The sequence below is a fragment of the Lepidochelys kempii genome, chromosome 3, assembly GCF_965140265.1.
Source record: "Lepidochelys kempii isolate rLepKem1 chromosome 3, rLepKem1.hap2, whole genome shotgun sequence".
In the NCBI taxonomy this organism is placed as follows: domain Eukaryota; kingdom Metazoa; phylum Chordata; order Testudines; family Cheloniidae; genus Lepidochelys; species Lepidochelys kempii.
The window spans coordinates 7972678-7996341 of NC_133258.1; the positions used below are offsets into that span (position 1 = coordinate 7972678).

Here is a 23664-nt window from a genome sequence, read left to right on the forward strand (position 1 = left end):
AAGAAGTACAAAGATGCACCTAGAGGAAGGAATAGGGGTTCTCCCTTTTAATTGATGTGTATAAATCTAAACAAGCTAAATAAATTCTAGCTTTGTGGCTTTCAAACTCTTTGATGGTACTTCCAAAAAAAAAAAATAGCAGAGGACTTCTCAGCTCTAGAGAAGGTGTTTATTTAGATACTGTAGGTCGCATTGCATGTATGATACACTATTACAGTCATTTAGTATTGTACAACAAAATTAAAAACTTTACAGTTCATTACAAAGTATCTTTGGATTTTAGCTCATTTAAAGTATATCGATCAACACTTAATCCACAGTCTAAATAGCCACTCTTTATATACAGATACACTGCATTTACAAAAATCAACAGAAAGACAAATTACAAAAGGCTCTCCCAAGACATTTCAAATGTTAGTGTTGATAACAAAGCAAAAGGTACTTTGACTGTAACAAGCCACACCATGGTTTGCATTAGTCAGCTACCGGCACATGCCTTGGGTGTGTTGGAAGGACAGGACTGAAACCGTACTGAAGACAGAAGGTCTTCAGACACCCTGGAAGTGTAGCAGTAGCCCACTAATTCATAACTTAACCATTATTGCTGAGAGTAAGATGCATGTATTAATGCCTTAAAAGTCAGCAGCGGGAAGGGGTGTCATACAATGTATTCTATTAAGAAAAAAAAAGCTCCCAATCAAAGAAAATAGTAGGGAAATGGCTGTAAAATGAACTTTCCCTACTATTTGGATATTTATAGTATTTTTTCTAGGTTTCCCCTACTCATGGGGAGCTCTCTACAACCCTGCCCTTTCAGCAGTTTGCGGCCCAACAGCCACTTTCATCCACTCCATTATAAGAGCTAGATTTGGAATATTTAAACAGGTACCAATGGAGTCTTCAACCAGAATAGGATGGGAGTTGAGAGCAACTTTAGTCACAAGACCTAGAGACTGAAAGAGCAGCTTGGCACTTGTGGGGAAGGAGGAAAGGAAGTGAATTGCTTACACTTCCCACACCTCCTCCAACATCCCAATCTCTTTTCACTTCCCTCAGGTGCTTCAACTTCCTCTCCCCCTTGCCTGTCTCAATAATCCAATTTACCCCAGTATATTTTCTTCATCTGTTTAACATAATGGGTGCAGGGAGTACTCTTAGGTGATGGCTACAATAGACTTGGCTATACCTGCAGAAGTCTAGTTATGTTGCTCAGAGGTGTGACCCTTGATCAACATAGCGGTGCTGGCAAAAGCCCTTAGTGTAGATGCCCATTCTGTGCTCATGCTACTAGAGCTTGTTCTGCTCAGGGAGGGGCAGAAGTGTAGTTTTGCCCGTATAAACTGTGTCCATGCTAGGAGCACTTTGCCGAGACAGCAGACCAGTATACTTATTCAGGCAGTGTTCCTAGACATGGCCGTAGAGAGGAGGTCTCAGCTATGCACCAGTGGAAGTTGGTGCATGGCTGTGATGTGAGAGACCCAACTGGCACGCAGTGTTGGATGATCCAGCACTAGACTCAAATCAGAACCTCTCAATGATTTTGTGGTCTGAACAGGTAGCAGCTGCTAGAATCAGACTCAGGGACTCTACAAGTGAGAAATTAGGAGTGGGGAGCTGCTAGTTTCAGAGCCACCCCCAAAGCACAGAAGGAAGTTTTATGTGTGTCACTGGCTCCAATCAGCTTGTATTCAGTCAGTCAATGATATCTGAGGTTTTCTTTGGTGGGGTGTGTGGGTTCGAGCAAGGTGGACAGCAGAACCAAATGCATGTAGTGGGAGAGGAAGTTTAGAGAACAAAAAGATGAATAAGGAAAAAGCAGACTGGAGCAAGACACTTGTTGTTTGCAATCACAGCTGATCAAGCAGTTTGCATCCTATAGTGTGAATAACCTACACATTTACTTTGAACTGTCATTTTAAATTACTGAAAAGCTACACACAAATGCTTCCGGCTAGTATAAGCCTAGCCCCCCCCACTGAATTCGGTAAAGACTGACCCAAGGATAAGGCACTGTTTAAATACATAGTTTTGTGCAAAGAACTAACAGTGTAATGGCAACACAAGACCTCATGGAAGCTTTTCTCAGCCCCCACTGAGACCATCACACAAAACGTTTTCATGTCATATAAATTTGCCTGTCTGATATGTAATAACCCAAGCTGGATTCTTGATTCATACATAACAAAAGAAAAAGGTGTTGAACATTTTGAAGTCAGCGACTGAGTGCATTTGTTTCCTGATGAGCAGCAGGTATAGAATGGGATACAACCCAGTTCTGAGTCACTGACAAATTCTACCTGCTCTTAAGGACTCTGTGGCTACACTACTGAACACAAACTTATCTCCATTCACTTTTCCATGAACAGAACATGCATTACAATCAGTGTGAATCAACGCGCTCAAGAATCCAAAGGTGATATTTCAACAAGGAAAAGGTCAAGACACTGTGGGACAGCTGAGGTCTGATATCTTCTAAATAACACAGTAGAAAGTCTTGGCTTTGTTTTAAAAAAACACAAGGATTCTTACGCCTGACATGGGACAAAAACAACACATTTCAACTGCATAAAACATTGTACCATGTGCAATAAAAGGATCTATCTAGTGGTTACCACACATTTAGACCATTACACTTTCTATTCTCTTTGAAATCTTATATATGCTTTACAATTTATAGAAACCCCAAATCATTCAAAGCAGACCTATTGGATTTAAAAAGAAAACTTAAAAATGTAGCAGATACATGACAGCAAATATTTGCTACAGATGTTTAATGCAGGAGCCTTTCCTTTTTTCCTGTGTGTAAAGTGCATGAAGTCTTCCAAAAATGTGTATAAAGTTATTAATGCAACCAGCCTCAACTACAAACTGTTCCAGCACAATTTAATAAGGTTTTTTTATTGCCTTCATGATTTTTTTAGGGTATGCTTGGCCAACGGGAGGGTGGACAGAGCACTGACCTCAAACTCTGAGTAAAAAACTGTATTCACTATAATAAGATTTAGGAACTAACATTAGCACAAACAGTCTGCTTGAGGAATGTCAACAGGAGGAGGATAATGGAGTTTGAGAGCTTCTGGTAAGAGCCTCTCCTTGATTTTTTTTTTTAAAAAGAGCTTATAACCGCAGTTGTAAGATGGAAATGATCTGGGTAGGAAAAAGCTCAGATGGATTAGATTTTTGGGGGTGGAATTGAAAAATTCAAACATCAGTATGGTGAAGATAGATCTATATTTATCTAGATCTATATACAAAAAAATCTACGGGTGAAATCCTGGTTCCATTGAAGTCAAAGGATGTTTTACTATTGACTTCAATGGAGCCAGGATTTCATACTAACCATCTACTGAAGTCTGAGATGGTCCATCACTAAAACACAGCTTCCTTATTCAAGATGAATTACTGAGGAGAGCTCTCCGTGCATTCCTAAAACTGGTGTAAGGCCTTGTCCAAAGTAGGCTGAATATATGCTAGCAACAGCTATGTTTAAAGCACACTGTGCTAGCATGATTTCTTTCTTGTTAGCCAAATTATGCTATTGTATAACCCTACTGACATTTTGTAGCATGGTTTCATAACATGATTAGGAAAAAATATCCTGTTTATACAGGTTAGGTAACCAGGCCAAAGCTCTAGTGGGTGGCAGAGTTTCCACCCTAGACCCTGATCCTTTACTCATCGGCTGAAGTGTTTACAAAATCACAATGTGAACATGGCCAAAAAGGAATGCATACTAGGTAAAATAAATAATGAAATATTAATCCAGCTCCCCTTTGCTTGGTCCCCAAATACTAGTGAAAGCACTGGATCAAATCTACGAAGATCAATCATTTAACATATACACTTTTCACGAAGACAGACCCTGCAGGTAATATATGATGGTGCAAGAGAAAAGGGGGGGCATAGGGATTAACAGAAAACATGGCTCTATCATTCACAACACTGTATGCTCCAAATAAGGGACCAATAAGAAGGACAAGTTAGGATTTTCCCAAAATCAAAAAATGAAATGGTGAGATTAATAAAAGCGAAGTCAAGAGGATGCTTCACATTAGCCAGCCATCTGTACCCATATTGGAAGAATAAAAGTGAAGCTCATTTGGAAAAAATGATTGTAGAGAAGTTTTATAATGCCAGGCAGTATTATGAGAAGTTACATTAGTTAGTGTAGGTTTCAGAGTGGTAGCCGTGTTAGTCTGTATCAGCAAAAACAACGAGGAGTACTTGTGGCACCTTAGAGACTAACAAATTTATTTGGGCATAAGCTTTTGTGGGCTAAAACCCACTTTATCAGATGCATGGAGTGGAAAATACAGTAGGCAGGTATATATACACAGTACAGGAAAAGATGGGAGTTGCTTTACCAAGTGGGGGGGTCAGTACTAATGAGACAATGCAATTAAAGTGGAAGTGGGCTCTTCTCGACAGTAGAATACCCAGGAAGGAAAAATCACTTTTGTAGTGGTAATGAGACCAAAGTAATCAGGGTGGCCCATTTCAAACAGTTGACAAGAAGGTGTGAATGGGGAAATTAGTATGGGGAAATTAGTTTTTGTAGTGACCCATCCACTCCCAGTCTTTATTCAGGCCTAATTTGATCATGTCCAGTTTGCAAATTAATTCCAGTTCTGCAGTTTCTCATGGGAGTCTGTTTTTGAAGTTTTTTTGTTGAAGAATTGCCACTTTTAAGTCTGTTATTGAGTGTCCAGGGAGATTGAAGTGTTCTCCGACTGGTTTTTGAACGTTATAATTCTTGACGTCTGATTTGTGTCCATTTATTCTTTTGCGTAGAGACTGTCTGGTCTGGCCAATGTACATGGCAGAGGGGCATTGCTGGCACATGATGGCATATATCACCGAAGTGCAAACTGGACACCATCAAATTAGGACAGAATAAAGACTGGAAGTGGATGGGTAATTACAAAAACTAATTTCCCCCTACTGTTACTCACAACTTCTTGTCAACTGTCTGAAATGGGCCACCCTGATTACATTGGCCTCATTACCACTACAAAAGTGATTTTTCCTCCCTTGGTATTCTACTGTTGAGAAGAGCCCACTTCCACTTTAATTGAATTATCTCGTTAGCACTGACCCCCCACTTGGTAAGGCAACTCCCATCTTTTCCTGTACTGTGTATATATACCTGCCTACTGTATTTTCCACTCCATGCATCTGATGAAGTGGGTTTTAGTCCACGAAAGCTTATGCCCAAATAAATTAAGTACTCCTCGTTGTTTTTATTGGTTAGTGTGTAGTATCTCATTGCAGAGTATTATAAAACTGCTTAATAAAATAAATTCTGTTGTTGCAGGTAGCATGTTTATGAAAAAGAATTATTCCTAAAATTAAATTCAGGATTTAGCTTCTCCAGTCTTTGTTGCTAATTTCCCCATGTTTTGAGGCTTGAAAGGAGAGAAATATAAAAAGCCTTCCAAGACTAGTATAGTGGGTGGCCAACCCCTCTCTGACAACCCGTGTTGCAGCTTTGTGCAGGGGAAGAGAAAAGTTGTACATTTACGAAAATCTTACAAACCTGCCTGTACATTTAAATTACTTTACAAAAACTTAGAAAAGAGCAGAACTATACAATGCTGATAGGAATGTACTAATGCTTGGCAGTATTTAGAATGCGGTATTCTGTCCCATTCCAAATTTTATTCCAACTACTGATTAGTTTCTATTTTAACTTTTACTCCTTCTGCATAAATTGATATTAATTACAGTCAATCAGCATAATTATCTCCTTCACTAAGCATCCCTACCTCCTTTAAAGTTTACTTTGATGACAATGTATCTTTCCCTTGGATACCTGAACCAGATGGCTAAGGCACTTAGACACACCTGTGCAGCATGGGCAGAGGATGGATACATATTAAGTTTTGACCATTAATTTAGCATCCTGAATGTTCCTCACATAGATTATAAACATCTACTGCTCAACATTTCTAGTCCCCCAATGTTTACTAACCAAGGTATAAGAAGCTCTGTATATACGGTACAATTAAGTCTTATTTTTTTCTTTACGTAATTTGTTAGAAAATATCTACATATGCCACAGGAAATTAAAAACTAGCGAAGGTCACCAAAGATAAAATCAAATTTAAAAACAACAAAAGCCAGGCCAGTTCTTCCACCCTCCAGAAAAATGTTAGTTTTGAGGAAGAATGTGCAATCCTTCCAATAAAGTGATTTTAGGAGCAATCTCAAGAGGGTTTTGCTGGCTAGGCAGGAGCCTTTCCAAAGGGGAGGCTATTCAGTATGACGCTAAATAGAGCGCCTATGTGCAATGGCAGGCAGTGGGCGATTGTGAAGCGCAAGTATTTAATATTTCTTAACACAATAAATAAAAATAAATACAACTGGATCATTTCAGTGTGGGAACAACAAGCCTTCACTTTATGAAATCTGGTAAAATGCAAATGCCAGTGAAGGTTGTGCATGATGCCACATCTCTCTTTGTGAGTACGTCACCAACAGACAGTACAGACAGAACTGGAAAAAGCTGTTATAAATTCTGTAGCACTTTAGAGACCGCTGATATCTTTGCAAAAATCCTGAAGACAAACTAAAGAAACAAGGAGAGCAATATTCCACAGTGTGTCCAGGGAGGAAAGGAAGGTGAACAGATTCTGTGTCCTGTTAAAATAATAACTATAATCTATTTAGTGGGTTAACTAAATTTGAATATGCCTTTAAAAAACAGTGATCAAAAGTCACTGATTGGGTGGAATCCCATTGATTTCAATAAGAGTAGAAAGACACAAACATTATTCAAGATAGGCACTCATTCCAGGTCATGTAACCAAGTTGATTATTTTTGTTCTGTTTCCTTCTAAATATAACAACTTCTTTCTTCTTTATAACTGTATCCATTTCTCATTATTGCCTGATACAGACACAGCTCATGCAAGGATGGAGCCTTGCATGCTGCATTTTGATGTTTACAGAATGGCCAACCATGTTTAAGGAAGTATAGATGTTGTGGGTTGGGAAAATTGGTCCAGTTAATTTTTCGCAGCTGCTGGAAACTCATAAAATACTTTGAACAACTGATCTGGCCGTTCATTCTGTGAATGACTTAAAAGCAGCACCATTAAACCCCCACCCACAACCTTCACTATTTGAAATAAGCCACACAATGAAGTGTCCCAATTTGTGTCAGGAGCCTAAACACACCGATCCATCACCATGACAAGGCAAAGATTTAACATATCAGCAACAAAAGTAGAGGAAAAACCCCTCCTTTAGTGTTTGCCAGAGCTAAGTTTACCAGGTTGGTTTAATGTTGCAAGCACATCCACTTTGGCAACAGCTTCACAAGCGATTTTCGAATCAGCTTGTGGGGTCTGTACGCCTCTTTCAGTTAGCCCAAGATTTCCTATTCTCCGCATTCTTCTGGATCTTCTCGGGTCGGAGAGCAGATCCTTCCATTTTGGCAAGGGCTGTCAGTGATGTCAGGTTGGAAGCTGAGCCTGAGAAATTGTTGTTCTTCCGGTTCTCGGGTGTAGCTCCCCCTTGCAACCTAAGCCCAGCGCTCCGCCGTCTTGCTGCTCCAGTGGCTTTTTTCACTCTGTTTGGTTTCACGAGGAGCCCATAGCCTGGGTTGCATTTGAAGTACTGCCTTCCCCCAATGGAGCCATCATTCTTACCTTTAACAAGAAAAAGAAAGATGCTACAAAAGGAATTTTGCCCTTGTGGATATATTTACTTATGACCACTCCTCATTTTAAAGAATCACTGGAGTCATCTGTATGTCATTGTAGCAGTGATCAGAAAGGATTCCATAAATTGACCTTCAGTCCATGGGACACCCGATAAAACCGAGTTATGAGCCAACACACAAAACTCATGAAATCAGGTAGAAATGAATGCCGGGTGTCAATTTTCTGGAGATAATCAGTATGAAACTGAATGGGCCCATTAGCCTTTTTCTACCTTCCACCATCTATTGAAAGGAATTCTTTAAACTTACCAGATGTTTAAATATTCTGTGCAGAAGCACAATCATAATCCAGTGACAAATAAAACAGATCTGGGAGGAGGAAAAAAACTTTGTGTTGTGGCCTGATTTTCAGGATAGACGGAAGTCAAAGGGAGCTGTAGGTACCCTACCTTAGCACCTCTAAACATCAGGCGATTTCATTTTATTATTGCTGGTGCCATATCCACCCTCTCCATTTCAATCTGTCCACTACACAGATCACTGCAATGTAGCTCCAAAATGCTCTGTTCTAGAAACCTGGACAAATCACTATTATCTTTGTAAACCCATAGGTTCCATTTGCCAAGAACTATCATTGATCATCAGAAGCATCCTTACATAGCACATGCTTCACCCTTTTGTCTTGACAGTTTCCCCTCATCCTAAGCACTCTAGTGCCAGACCACTTTGCCACTGGTGGGTACCTGTGCTGTGGGTGCTGAAATCCCTTGAAGTGGAGGATATAGCATTCTGCTCAATCCACGGTTTACTGTGACAAGATACGAACCTCTGTTTCTATTTCTTAAATTAAATTTTATAACAGAGAGGTGAATCTACTTTAGAAATAAACTATACTCCAACAGATGGGAGACATGAGATGAAATTTCCCCCACATACAGGGGATAGGGCAATCTAAACAATCTTCTCCCCTGACAGTCAGGCAGACAATCACCAGCCATGTGTGAATGTACAAGAGCTTCAAGAAGATGAGAGACTGATTGGGAGCAGGGGAAATAAGTTAACTCCCTAGCATTTGGTATTGAAGCTGGAAAAAAAAATTTATAAACAGGGGCACATGGACTCTCATAACTGACAGAAGTCAGAACCATAGATTGCTCTCTGGGACATGTAAGCTGTGTGTCTCTTTTCTGTAAAACTTAAGCCGAGAATGCCTTATCTAATTTAGTTTTTACCAAGCATGAATCCAGGTATGTTGAGACAAATATTTTATTTGAAATCCTCTTCTTTTTAAGTAAGCATTGTTTTATTGAAAGACCTGCTGTGTGTCTTGTGAGACGAGAGAGGGTAGCGTCACCCAGTCTCCTCTCATAGGAGAAAGGCACCAAGGTGGTAACCACATGGGGGATAAAGTTCTGGAACCTAGATACTCCACTCTTCCTGGACAAAGGCATGGTCAGGGTCCACAATTCCCATGACTGGCAAAAGATGGAAGTGGGTAATTTGCAAGGAGAGATCAAACAGGACAGAGGTGGAGGTGGCCTACTGGTAACACCAATTCTGCACGTTTATTTGTATGTTTACAATCTATAGAAAGAGCACCCATGCGGTGCCCTTAGTAAACTTCAAAAAATTAGACTAAACAAACATGGTGGTCAAGTTAACCCAATGACAATAAATATTGACCCCTTTTAATACCTAGATAGACTGGATCAGCATCACTCACCCTAGTCAACATCCATCTCCTCTTGGGCAAAGGGAAACAGGTGCACCTTGAAGGCTAATAATGGAACTGTTATGGAGTGGAGAAGGAAGCAAATTCTAAACGTTTGGGGCCTTGGCGTAGAATTCCCCTATCTTGCCATTCCCCTATCTTGTATCTTTATCTCATTTTTTTCAGACCGCTCACGCTGGGGCCACCATTTCTCTGTTCCACATCCTCAACACACTGAGAACTGCTTGAGACCTACAAATATTAACAGGCCTCCAGCAGGAGCAGCATCTTTTCTTCTTCACAGAGAAGCTTGCATCACCAGCAGCATCTCTGGAGGTCAGACATTGTTACTCCCGACTGACCGGCACTTGTACAGATTGGAAATTGAACACCCCTCTTCTTCCCCCATTAAATGATCGAGTCTACTCCCTGGTCCTCGGTGCATGATTACTCCATGCTTTTTATATAATTGTGTGCTTTTGTGGTCCAGTTTTAAACAGCTTGAGAGAGATTATCCAGTTTAATGTACATCTCATCTTCTATTTAGTCCAAATTTTTCTTTGCTCATTTGCATCCCATGATTCCTGTTTCACCCACTCTGGGCCTCCCTAGAAAATTCTTCTTTCCTTGGGGTTTATAAGTTTATATACTTGTAGATTGTTAGTATTGGGCTTTGCAGGCGAAGGTGAGGATTAGCAGTTTTAATGATTCATCAGGACACAAGAAACCAATAAATTATTGAGGAGCGGTGTTAGGATATCGATATTCAGGCCTGTCTACAAAGGCCTGTACTTTAAGAATTTAGGTGTATTCTTATCACTTGGCTAATTATAGAGGTATAAAAGAAAGAATCAAAACCACTGTCTGCCAGCGTAAGGGCCTTCTCTTACTGTGACAGTCTGAGGCCCTGTTCTTAGGCTAAGGCCTTTGGCTAAGCAGCAGAGGCAGCCATAAGCTGGGAAGCGACTGGTCACATCCTCACATTCCAAACTAGTCACATTGAAATAAGGTGCTATTGGGCTGTCAGGCACTATCAGGATAGGATTGTATTCCCATCACCTCCAGAGAAAGGGAAATGCCTAGAAAATGTAAAAGGAAACTTAGTTTGATAGCATCCTGTCTGGCAAGAACTCACTTATCAATAGCTGGGATGTGAAATCCTCACTTCTGTATTGTCTTGTCATTATAGTTCCCACTTTGCTATTGTTTGTCTGTATAATCTCTGTCTGGTTCTGTGATTGTTCCTGTCTGCTGTATAATTAATTTTGCTGGGTGTAAACTAATTAAGGTGGTGGGATATAATTGGTTACATAATCATGTTACAATATGTTAGGATTAGTTAGTTAAATTTCAGGAAAATGATTGGTTAAGGTATAGCAAAGCAGAACTCAAGTTTTACTATATAGTCTGCAGTCAATCAGGAAATAGGGGCGTGGGCATGTGGGTGAGGGAGATGGGAACAGGGAATGGGGGTAAGAAAATTGGAATCATGTTTTGCTAAAGGGGGAAATGGGAACAGGGAATGGGAGTAAGGAAGTTGGAATCATGTTTGGCTAAGGGTAGGAATGGGAACAGGGACACAGGCATAAGGCTCTGTGGTGTCAGAGCTGGGAAGGATACTAAGAAAGGAAACTGGAATCATGCTTGCTGGAAGTTCACCCCAATAAACATTGAATTGTTTGCACCTTTGGACTTCGGGTATTGTTGCTCTCTGTTCATGCGAGGAGGACCAGGGAAGTAAGTGGGTGAAGGAATAAGCCCCCTACCAAGCGGGACTATGTGGTGAGAGCAGAGACAGTCTACATTGGCGGGGCACTCTGGGCAAACACATGTTAGTTAGGGACAGACTGAGGGAGGTTCCAGTAATCAAGGTAAGACTGTTTTCTTGAACATCTAATCTACATAGCCTAAAACATTTTCCCTGATCATGAGTCCACCCAGGTGTCGTACGTAATCTGCCTGTTATGAATGGATATCAAGAGCTGTTTAGTATTTATCACATTGCAACCTGCCACAAAGCATATCTTACCTGAAGGCAAATCAAGTTCCACACCAACCCATGTTCCCTCTTGAAAGTCAGTTGGGCCAACATATCTAATTGTGCCTGTCTTATTTATGCCGACAATGACATATTCTCCCTCTTTTAGCCATTCTGGGATTTCATTGGCATCTTCAGAATCAGAAGCCGCTTCCAGTTTTTCATCAGCTGTCTCCTCACCATTATGGCTCAACCCTTGTGCAGTCACCTGGTTCTTTTCTCTCTCCTTCTCTTCCTCTGTGCTTGAAGGGCACCCAGAATCTCCCCCCAGCATACATGTAAAAGACTTGAGCTCAGATGTCCTGACTTTTTGGATTTTGAATGGAGAGGCTGTAGTGCTGGGCTGGGACAAGAGGTCAGGCTGAAGCTGTGATTTGGAAGCTTTCGATTCTGAAGCAGCAGCGGACTTTGTGTGGTCCTTTTTCCTGGCAGCTTGTCCCACTGACTCTCCAGTTGTTGAAGCCATTAACTGTTTTGTCAGCAGCTCCTTCTTTGGGATGGAGGTAGAAACGTAGCTTTTCGCATCAATGGCTATAGAGGCAACATCTAGTTCTTCGCTCTGAGTCACAGGGGAGACAAAGGACTTGGACTTTAGATGCTCATTACCATTCACATCGCTGCTGTCCTTAGGTCTCACATGGGCAGCGCTGAGGTCAGAAGCAGCTAGATTATCTCTTTTAACAGCAGGGTAGCCCTCTGAAGTGCACTCTGTCTGCATTGAAATTTTAGTAGCAGAAGTTATCTGAACAGCTGGGGTAGGTGGGGAGATGTCGCTCACTGTAGATGTTTGACTACCTGTCTGAACAATCGCTTCGTTCCCTGCAGCAAGTGCTTCAGACAGTGTCGCTGTTGAAACACTGTGAGAAAAGTAACCACTTGAGGCTTCACTCAGGGGACTTGGAGGCCCCTCTTGAGAGTCCTGTGCCTGAATGTCTGCGGTATGCTGCTGTGAAGGCACTTTGGGCATCTTTTCTTGGTTCTTTTCTGCCTCTGTAGATTGCCTGGCCATTTCAAATGGTTCTTTCCCCGCTTCTTGGTTAATCTGAAAAGATGACAAGTATGGGGTTATGGTATTCAAAACATCTGGGCTGATAATGCTGACATATGGCCTTCTGGAACTATCTAAACCTCAGGTTTATCCAAATCCCTGCACATTTGCAGAGCTGGCCAGGTGCTTGTTGATTTATAGCCAGTTTTACAAACCTGGTGGAATTATCAGTGCATTTCTTCCATTAATAAAAAAATAGCGTCCAGCAAAGAAAATATATTCCCCAATATTTATTGAAAGATTATTTATATCACAGGAATGGTCATTTGCCTTTTGAATGTCAAGATTTGAAATATGAAACAGCCATGATCTATAAGTCTCTTACAGTTATTTGGCTTAACTCAGGATTGATAAATCATGCATTTTTAAGTAAACTGTCATTTATATCCCCGTTTCCAAATGCCATTCCCCTCTCAATTCTGCCACCGCCACATACTTTCAGAGTATGAAATTAACTGCACCACTGAGATTAACAGCCCATTTTAGTGACGTATTTCTTGGCTGTACAGTTTACGATATATGATGGATCAATAACTTTTGCCAACAAATGTACTCTAAAAGATTAGGATGTCTTTAAATTTTTTTTTTTTTGGGGGGGGGGGAGGGGTGCGGCATGAAGAAGGCAAACTTGTACATATTCTATTTACTAACTCACCGGTGTTTATTTTTGTTTTCTGTTCTAAATTAGTATCCACTGGAGTGGAAAGTTACCTTGAGTTTTCAGATTTAGATAGACAAAGTGGGTGATGCAATATCTTTTATTAGACCAACTTCTGTGGGTGAGAGACAAGCTCTGGAGCCAAAAAAGCTCTTCTTCAGGTCTGGGACAGGTACCCCCAGCATCGCAGCAAAATACAAAGTGAAACACATTGTTTAGCATAAGTAGTTAGCACATGTTGTAAGGGACTATTCAAGGTACAGTGGCCCATTAATACCTCTGCAGTCACAGGACAAAAAGAGGGTTACTGGATTACAGATTTTTCTAATAAGCCATAAATACAGTGTCTGTGTTCAGTCCATGATTTGTACTATCTAGCAGAGTAATGAAGCTCCTCTTTTGAAAGTGTTGTGCAGGTTTCCTTTCAGGATGAGGGCTGATAGATTACTCTATAGCTGACCTAAGTGTTCACCACAGGTGATATGTTGTTTTTGCCTTTTATCATTTTCCATTTCATTCAAGAGCATAGTGATTGTCTAGTTTCACCCACATAGTTGCTTTGGGGCATTTAGTGGACTGGATAAGGTATACCACATGTTGTGATGGGCATGATCCATCAATCATCCATCAAGGTGTGCCATAGGGAAAGGGGGTTCTGACAAAAGATGAGATATATGCCATATGCTGCCTGAGCATAACAGCTAGGTCTCTGTGAGCAATTTTTTTTTTCCAAAGTGCAAGCCAAGATTTTTAAAAAATTCCTTTCATAACCTAGAGGCCTATGATGTTGTCTCACCCACCTTTTTTCTTTTTATTTCTTTTCAAGATATTTTCTAGTGCTTTGCCCAATCTAGTTTTAAATGTCCCAAGTGATGGGACTTTCACTCTCCCTTGAGGAGGCTGTTCTAACAGAAACATAAGTGGCATTTAGAGAAAGCAGAATTTGATTGAATTACTGGTGCTTCAGACTCAAAGGCTAGCCTTCTACTGCTGAGTGAAATGTACTACAGAAAAGTTTCTGAAAACGTTATGGTCAATTAAAATATATTTTTAGTTCTTTTATGGGGAAGGGTGCTGTACATGTAGATGCTCTATCCTTTTCTTGGGTTTTCCCTTTTATATAAGCTTTAACACACATTTTATTAAGACAATATAAGCACAATAGGAGAAAACTGATTTGCTACTCATAAGGTTGAAATTCTGCTGAACTGTGGGAGATCATAAGAGTGTTTTCTCTGCAGGTTAGTGCTAGTCTTTTTCATGTTGATTTCATGAATTAGAATGAAATGTAAAACTGAGAATCAAGCTGAACGCTCAGAATAAGAGATACATTCGGTTTATAGAAAGCACCCCAGCCCAGCAATTTGCCTTTCAAAGCAGCAGGCAGCTAAACTTTAGATACTTACCTGCTAATGCAATCATATGATTATATGGTGACCAAACATCCTGATTTTATCAGGACAATCCTGATTTAGGGGACGTGTCCCACATCCTGACCTTCCATTGGTCGGGACGCCCTTTGTCCCGATATCGGGACGCTCTGGACCGCAGCTGTGGCATCACAGCTGTGCCACCGCTGCTCACCGCTTCCTGGGGCAGCTCCCGGTGCCCGCCCGCCACCAGGAGCACCGTGTGCTGCAGGGGCGGGGCTTGCAGGTGCCGGGAGTGGGCAGAGAGCCCTCTGTGCCTCCCCCCTCCCGGACCCTAGGAGAAAGAGGGACCTGCCAGATGCTTCCGGGGACGGGAGCCGCCCCAGGTAAGCACCGCCAGGACTCCCCACCTGGGAGGGTATGATGGGGAGTGTCTGGGAGGTGTGTGGGGGGTGCTGGGCTGTGAGGGTGTGGAGGGCACTGGGCAGTGGGGGAAGTTTGTGTGTTTTGGGGTGCTAGGCAGTGGGGGCCTGTTGGGGGGTGCTGGGCAGTGGGGGAGATCTGTGTGTGTCAGGGCACTGGGGGTCTGTGTGGGGCATTGTGTAGTTGTGGTGGTGGGGCTGTGGGGAAGGGCACTGGGAGGGAGGAAGGAAGGGAGGGGAATGTGTGCATTGGGAAACTAGCGAGTGGGGGGTTCTGTGTGGGGTGCTGGGCAGGGTGTGTGTGTGCACAGCACTGTGCATTTGTGGTGGAAGGGTTGTAGGAGGGCTCTGGGCATAGTGGATCCGGGGGGCGCTGGGCAAGGGAGCTGTGTGGCACAGCATGGGCCCACCCCCAACAAGAAGGGGCATGCTGGTAGCACAGGGCCAGGCGGACTAGTGTGCCTCTGGCTCCGGTCGGGGCTGGGCACCTGTGTCTGTCTCTCCCCCCCAAAACACTGCTCGCCCAATGTGTCCTGATATTTCACTCTTGCGATCTGGTCACCCTATATGATTAGCAAGGCTTTCAAATATAAAAGTGTAACAAGCAATATAAGAGGAGAATTTAGCGGGACATAAAAAACCATTCCAACCTACATTACAGTTAATTATCTAAGTGAAGTAACAATAAAAATGGAAGAGGTTTGAAGTAACGATGCCAGCAGTAGCCTTTGCATACAGCACTGCTGCTGTTTCCATTAGTTTCCAGCCGTAGGATATTGTGGACCATATAGCGTGCCTACCTGTTTTAACTTTGAGGCATGGGCATCAATGCTGGCAGACTGAACCATAATTCGTGGGACAGGCTGCAGGGGTGAAAAAAAACCCAGCATTATTCACTTAAAGGATTAAATATTGCTGAACTGGTTTAATTAAAGAGGAAACCTTTAAAATATGTATTTAAAATTCTGGAATAACAAATAGTCTTTAGTGACAGACAAACTGAGCTTTGTTTTTGTTTTTTTTAAATTGGACTCTGAAGACCCACACTATACCATGAGGGGACAAACGAATGTTGTCTTAACCCAGGTAATGAGAACGTCCCTGCATTTCCACACACATGCAACAGCGAGAACTACACAGGGCAAGGTTTTAAAGTGTAAATAAAAAAGATTTTTGTGGTTTGGCCACTAAACAGCTGTTTCTCTGCCAGACTGACCATTGAACATCTCAAGGTAGGAAGTAAAAGGCAGAGGAGTTGCCTATGCTACTTCAGCTGACATCACTGAACAAGCAGACAGATTTGCTATTAGAAACGGCTGAAATTCAATAGAGATTTCAACCTACCTACTCCCCTGCCAAAATGTTCTCCCCGTCTACAACATGAGTCTTACAAGATTTTCAACACTACGTGCTCTATCTCAGTCCGTAAGAAACTACATACCCAGCAGTTCCTTTTGAAAAGAGGCACCACAGCTTACAACATGCAGGATGCTAAACTGAAAAATATGTGCAAAGTGGGTGAGGTTATATCTTTTATTGGACCAACTTCTGTTGGGTGGAGAGAGAGAGAGAGAGAGAGAGAGAAGCTTTCGAGCTTACACAGAGCTCTCCTTCAGGTCTGGGAAACTAACAAAATGTCACTGCTAAATATGAGATTTGAACAGATTGTTTAGCACAAGTAGTTAACACATATTTCAAGGGTCCATTCAAGGTGAAGTAGCCTGTTAACATCCCTCCAGTCATAGGGAGGAAAGGAGGGTGGGAGGAGCCAGTTGAAGGGGGTTGTTAATGGGTTACAGATTGTTGTAATAAGCCATAAATCCAGTATCTCTGTTCAGTCCATGATTTGTACTGTCCAGCAGAGTAATGAATTGAAGCTCCCAAGCTCATCTTTTGAAAGTGTTGCACAGGACTCATAGGGTCAGATACAGAGAAATCACTCTGTGAAAAGCATTCACCTACAGGTGATGTGGTGTTTTTCTTATTTTCCTGTGAGTTCATTCGAGAGCGTAGTGATTGTTTGTTTTCCCCCACATAGCTGCTATTGGGGGCATTTTGTGCACTGGATGAGGTACACCACGTGCAGGATACATGGATCTTGAAACATGTATTCTGGGGGGTGTTGGTCATTGTAGCAGTGGAAATAAGTCTGCAGGTTTTGCATCTGTTGTTCTATCAGGGTCTGGTGCTGCTTTGACTTGGTGTGTCCTGGTCCGTGGGGAGCTTGCTTCTGATGATGAGCTTGGAGAGGTTGGGGGGTCGTTTGAAGGCCAGAAGAGGCTCAGGAAAGATTTCAGGATGGGGTCCCCACTGAGTGTGGTTTGTAGTAGTTTGATGATATGGGTTCCAGGGTGGGGTGGTAGGTGACAACTAGAGGTTCGTAGTCAGAGGGGATTTTATTTCTGTATTGAAGCAGGTTCTCCTGGGGTATTGGGTGGCCTGCACCTCATCCAGTGCTCTAAAAGCCCCAATAGCATTGTCCTACATGATAAGAATATAATGAGAACAGCTGGAAGGGAGAAATGCTTGGAACACCTTCCTTAGAACTGGGAGGTCCAGAATGTTGATGTGCATCCTGGATTCCTGTGGGGTCTATGTTCAACTGCCCTGTGGTTTCCTATGTGCGCTCTTCCACTGTTCCAGGGACGAGTCAGTGATGATCATTCTGTCCGGGGAGGATGGGAGAAAGGGGATTCCCACACAGACTTGTCGTGGGTCCATCTACCACTGGAGGGATGAGTACCTCGGGGGGAAACGGTCAGCATAAGGTTCATGGCATGTCGCATGAGTGAGTAAACCCTCTGAAGCCACATCTGGAGGCAGCGAAGGTGAAGGTGATGAGGCATGTGCATGAGGCCATGTGGCCAAGGAGGGATAGGCAAATCCTGGCTGGGACAGAAGGACTGTTGGCTATGCAGGCAACGAGTTCCTGCAGAGTCTAGAATCTGTCCCTTGGTAGGTAAGTGTGTGCTGTGACTGAGTTGATGGAGGCCCCTAAAGTCCAGGGACTTTGACATTTATGCTGACTCCAAGGGAGGATCAGAGTCTGAGCAACATAGAGGTCGAGATCTGGGTTTCGTCTCTGGATTGCACTGCTACGAGCTAGTTGTCAAGACATGGGAATACAAAGATCCCATAATGCCTCAGATGGGTCATCATAACAGTGAAAAGTTTGGTGAATGGTAAGTCCAAATGGCAGGACCCTGTACTGAAAATGCTAAGGGCCTACTGTGAACCTCAGGAACCATCTGTGGGTCAGATCAACGTCTATGTGAAAACAAGTGTTCCGCATATCGAAAGCCGTAAACCCCATGCCTTCTTCTGATGACAGAATGATGGCTGCTAAGGTGACCATATGAAACTTGGATTTGAAGATGAACCAATTGAGACAACGGAGATCCAGGATTGCTTTCTATCCACCCTTCTTTTTGGTATTAGGAAGTAAGTTGAATAGAACCCCATTCCTTGATAATCCGGAGGAACCTGCTCTATCTCCCCTCTTTGTAGAAAGGAGTTTACCTTTAAGGTGAGGATGCTGTTGTCAGAGTGGTCCTTGAGGAGGGAACTGGACCCGATCTTGTTGTGGCAGTTTTTCAGCAAAGTCCTCCAGTTTGCTGTAGTTCAGGAAGTTGTATTTGGCAAGCAATGCTTGATAATTCAAAATCCTGAACTGGAGGCAAGCTGAGGAGAAGACTTTGTATTCCAGAAGGTCCAATCAGCTGGAGTGGAGCGTGGGTACTGCTGTTTGGACCGATCCGTCGCAGCCTGTACCACAAGGGAACTGGGGTGGGGAGTGAAAAAAGAAACTCAGACCCCTTAGCTGGTACATAGTATTTCTTTTCTGCCCCTTTGGGGGTAGGTGTGCATGTGGCCGGAGCATGCCAAACTGTTTGAGCTGGTTGGAGGACGGCATTGTTGACTGGCAGAGCAACCTAGTACCGATGAGTGAGGGATGCACAGGAGTTGATGTTGTGTGTCTTGTACCTCCTCCAGGGGGATGTGAAGTTCACCCACCACCCTCCGCAGGAGATCTTGGAACTGCTGAAAGTCATCTGGGGTGAGAGGGAAGCGAAAGTGTCTGCAACATCTGGTGCAGACGACAAAAAACAGTCCTGCTTCAGCTGTGCTGCTGGAACCGGACTCAGTGGTTCCTCCTCCGTGATTGGCTTGGAGTGTCTTCTTGAGGGCACTCTAGACAGGGAGACAGAAGTCTCCCTCATGGAACGGGTGAGTTCTGAGGGTGGGTACTGGGGCCAGAGTCCAGAAAAGAGGCCAGCATGACAGATCCGGAGGGTGCTGCGTCAGGCCCCAGGGCATAGGAAATCAGCAGCTCCTCTGTGGTTGGAGAGGAGGATATTGCCACAATGTAGACCACTTCTTCGGGTACTCATAGTGGCAGTAAGGGATGGGTAGCCCCTGCACTTCATCCGAATCCCCCGAGTACAAAAATTCAGACACTGGTTCCATCGGCAGTACTGTTGAAGCCAGTGGAAGCATGTAGACCAGGGGTGGGCAAACTACGGCCTGGGGGCTGCATCCGACGTATCAGACATTTTAATCTGGACCTTGAGCACCCGCCGGGGAGTGAGGTCCAGGGCTTGCCCTGCTCCGGTGCTCCAGCCAGGGAGAGGGGTTGGGGGTTTGCCCTGCTCTGCTCATGCCATGGCTCTGTTCAGCTCCCAGAAGCACTGGCATATCCCCGCTCCTGCTCCTACATGTAGGGGCAGCCAGGGGGCTCTGCATGCTGCCCCTGCCCCAAGCGCCACCCCTGCAGCTCCCATTGGCTTGGAACCAAGGGCAATGGGAGCTGCAGGGACGGTGCAGCGTGCACAGCCGCCTGGCCGTGCCTCCATGTAGGAGCCGGGGGGGGTGAGGGGGGAGAACATGCCGCTGCTTCCAGGAGCTCCTTGAGGTAAGCACTGCCCAGAGCCTGCACCCCGACCCCCCTCATGTGCCTCAACCCACAACCCCAGCCCTGATCTCTCCTCCCACCCTCAGAACCCCTCGGTCCCAGACTGGAGCTCCCTCCTGCACCCCCAACCCCTTATACACAGCCCCACCCCCTTGCCCCAGCCTGGAGCCCCTTCCTGCACCCTGAATTCCTCATTTCTGACCTCAGCCCCCAATTTCTTGAGCATTCATGTCCCGCCATACGATTTCCATACCCAGATGTGGCCCTCGGGCCAAAAAGTTTGCCCACCCCAATGTAGACCATTGGAGGACATGGTGAAGGGTGTTTTGACTGCAGCATGTCCTGGGTGGGAGATCTGGCCTCCCTAGAGGTGGATGGTAGCAGAAGGCATGGAGATCTTGGCTCTACCACAGCAGTTCCTGGGGCTCTGGAGCCCTTCCCGATTTCCCTGGCGTTAATGGTACTCTTTCTATAGTGGGAATTGGCACCAGAGTGGTGGACTTTCCTGGGGTGGGCGGATCCCATACCTTAAGGGTGGGCCTACATTGACGGTGTGTTGGGCTCGTTACCTGGTGCTGATAGATCTGCTGGTTTGTGCAGATTCTTGTCGTATTTATGCATCTTGGAGTGCGCTGCTTCCCCATGGCTGGTGCTTGCGGAGGAAGCATCCCATTTCTTTGGTTTGGAGGAAGACTTACTGCCATGTTTACATGCCTGCTTCCTTACCTCCAGACTAGGCCCCGACATGGGGTCCATAGTGTTGGCACTGACAGAGCCAGACTCAGTCTCCATAGCCAGCAGCGTTAATCCTGGCTGTTATCAGGTGATGTATGGGGGAGTTCCCAGCCTGGGTCCAAATGAGGTCTTATGGCGACTTCCATGAGATGCTTCTTGAGGCGGAGAGCCTGCCCATCTCAGGTATGGCTCGGGAAGGATTGGCTGATACTTCACCTGGATGAAATGTGAGCTTCTCCCAAGCAGCATTGATGTTTATCGCTGACCAAAGAAGAACACGGGCAGGAGGCAGAGATTTTAAAGCCTAGGGTCTTTGGCATAGTCCAGTAACCGTGTGTGTGTGTTGGGTGTTTACCCGGAAACAGATCCCCCAAAGTCCTAATTCTACTCCAAATAACTATTAAAACAGTAAAACAGCATAGCACTAGTAAAACTATATACAACTAAACTCTCTTTAAAAGGTGCGTCACACACAAGAGAACATTGATGGTCCGGGTCAGGACCATGCGTCGATTAGAAGGAACTGGTGACATGGTTGGTCCACCCCGCCCTTTCTCACCTTGGATGAAACCATAAGGCAAAGCAAGGGCACGTGTGCGGACTAATGGACACTGCTACTTGAAAAATCTCCAGCTTTGAACGCATGGTGCAATGTGTAAACCCTCAGTGGAATACAATAGGGATCATCACTCGAAGAAGTGTGAACTACTCCCATTCATCTCTATGAAGTAATGATTATTTAATTGTTGTCATTGTTAAATATTTCACTTCTGATCAAAGCACATTAAAAAGGAAAGGGACTATCTTTAAATTATGCATAAGATCTGCACCTTTTATGGTGAGCAATGGCTAATTTTGGTGTCATAAATAAGGTGGCATTTAGGAGAGTATCACCTCTCCACCCACCAACCTGATCCCTGGAACTAAAAGGCCAAGGAGTAAATCCCAGGAAGGCGTCTGAGCCTCACCAAGGAGGACCCAATCCGGCAGAGCCCAGCAGGGCACCTAACCTTCTCCACCCCCAAACAAGCTTGGTCTCCTCTACAGCAGCAGGGCCTGGTCTGTTCTGATTGGTGTGAGGCTGTTGTACCAATAAAATAAAAACCAGCAGGATCTTATTAAAGGGAAAAAGGCAAAATACCACATTTATTGTGGATACAGAAAGAATCATAGTAAGCAGTTAGTTATAGCTATAACATTCCATTCAATCTCATATTTATTCACACATTCATTCATACAAACACACACACACACACAGGTTCTGCAAGGTTGTTATCATAGTTACCAGCCTTAGAGTTGCTCATGCCAAGTCACTGGCCAGGTGGCCTGGACATGAGGAGGGAGCAGGGCCTTGTCAGATGCTCATCTGATGCTCCTGGAAGTTGGTTTGCAGAATCAGACCCCAAAGTTCTCACTTTTTAGAGTCTATTTTTATAGGAATTTCTTCCTATGCCAGTCTATGGGAATTGCTTCATCATGCTGTTGCTGAATCAATCAGCAGATAGCACATTCCTGACGGCTCCAAGATGTTATCTTGTTCTTTGGTTCTCCCATTCTTGAGGCTGTTGGGTGGATTCCAGTCTGCCCTCCGGGTGGGGATCCTCTGATTATTTCCACTTGACGCCTTCTTCAGCCGATGGACACTGGATTCTTAGGCTGGCACCTCCCTGATCATTCAGTTATTATCCACACCAAGCATCCATCCACATACATCCTCTATCTCTATTTTAATCACAATTGTTAATACAACAAAAGGGCGGGGAGTCTCTGGGTGCTGTTTCTGTTGTTAGAGTATTGCTTTGAGTCTCTCTCTCTGTGAATTGCTTTGAGAACAGACTCTGTCTTAGAATGTACTAACACAATTAGCAGCTTGCAAGTTTCACACATAGAGGGAGAGAAACAGTACCAAAAACCAAGAGACCTCTTAATTAGTAATACCCTGGAATTTAAACTCTGGGGAATCAAACTCATTTGTGATTTTAATACAGAACTTCTTTAATATGATCCAACAAGGCCAGGTAGCCCCTCCCTGGCTTTAATGGCAACTGCTCCTCCCTCTGTTGGAGACTGTTTGCATCTGAACCTCTCTGAGGGGAAACCAAGACTGGGGAACCCATCAAAAGATTAGTAATCATATGTAACATCTCTACTCCTTACAATCTACTATGAGTGGCATCTGAAGCAGGAGCAGCTAGGGAGAATGACATTATTTTTCCCTCGTCATTCCTGGCTCAACCTTTCAAGTATTTACTAGAGCATAGTCCTTACCACCAAGAGTTATAATTATAAGTCTACACAAGTATTGTTAGTGATTTAGGGTCTTGGAGAGGCAGCGTGTTCCAACAGACAGAGCATGTCATTTAGACTTAGGCACTCCATTCTCAACTCTGGCAGTGACACCATGTGTCACAACCTCTGCCTCAGTTTCCCCATCTGTAAAATACAGATGTTACAATATCCTCGTTTGGAAAGTGCTTTGAGATCTATGGATAAAAAAATGCTATAGAAGTGATCAAAATGATCTTAAATAGTTTTCTTATTTTGACATTTTTCAGTTCTTTTATTTTTAGCATAGCAGCCGTGTTAGTCTGTATCCGCAAAAAGAAAAAGGAGTACTTGTGGCACCTTAAAGACTAACAAATTTATTGAGCATAAGCTTTCGTGAGCTACAGCTCACTTCATCGGATGCATTCAGTGGAAAATACAGTGGGGAGATTTATATATACAGAGAACATGAAACAATGGGTGTTACAATACACACTGTAATGAGGGTGATCAGGTAAGGTGAGCTATTGTCAGCAGGAGAGCTGGGGGGAGGGTGGGGAACCTTTTGTAGTGATAATCAAGGTGGGTCATTTTCAGCAGCTGACAAGAACGTCTGAGGAACACTGGGGGGAGGGCGGGGGGAGAGATAAATATGGGGAAATAGTTTTACTTTGTGTAATGACCTATCCACTCTCAGTCTTTATTCAAGCCTAAGTTAACTGTATCCAGTTTGCAAATTAATTCCAATTCAGCAGTCTCTCGCTGGAGTGTGTTTTTGAAGTTTTTTTGTTGAAGAATTGCCACTTTTAGGTCTGTAATTGAGTGACCAAAGAGATTGA

General features: G+C 43.7%; 1 protein-coding gene across 5 annotated transcripts in view; it reads right to left on the reverse strand.

The window, feature by feature from the left end:
- Positions 1-5177: 5177 nt before the first annotated feature.
- Positions 5178-23664, reverse strand: part of KIF13B (kinesin family member 13B) — a 207138-nt gene continuing 188651 nt past the window's right edge. For 3 of the 5 annotated variants that reach the window (XM_073335650.1, XM_073335648.1, XM_073335647.1), the window contains 3 exons: positions 15714-15776; positions 11407-12457; positions 5179-7652 (listed from right to left, as the gene is read on the reverse strand). In XM_073335650.1, the coding sequence (XP_073191751.1) occupies positions 7363-7652; positions 11407-12457; positions 15714-15776 (1404 nt within the window). In that variant the 3' untranslated portion in view covers positions 5179-7362. Of the gene's footprint in view, positions 7653-11406; positions 12458-15713; positions 15777-23664 lie in introns of all 5 variants that reach the window. The other 2 variants (XM_073335651.1, XM_073335649.1) reach the window with 2 other exon arrangements.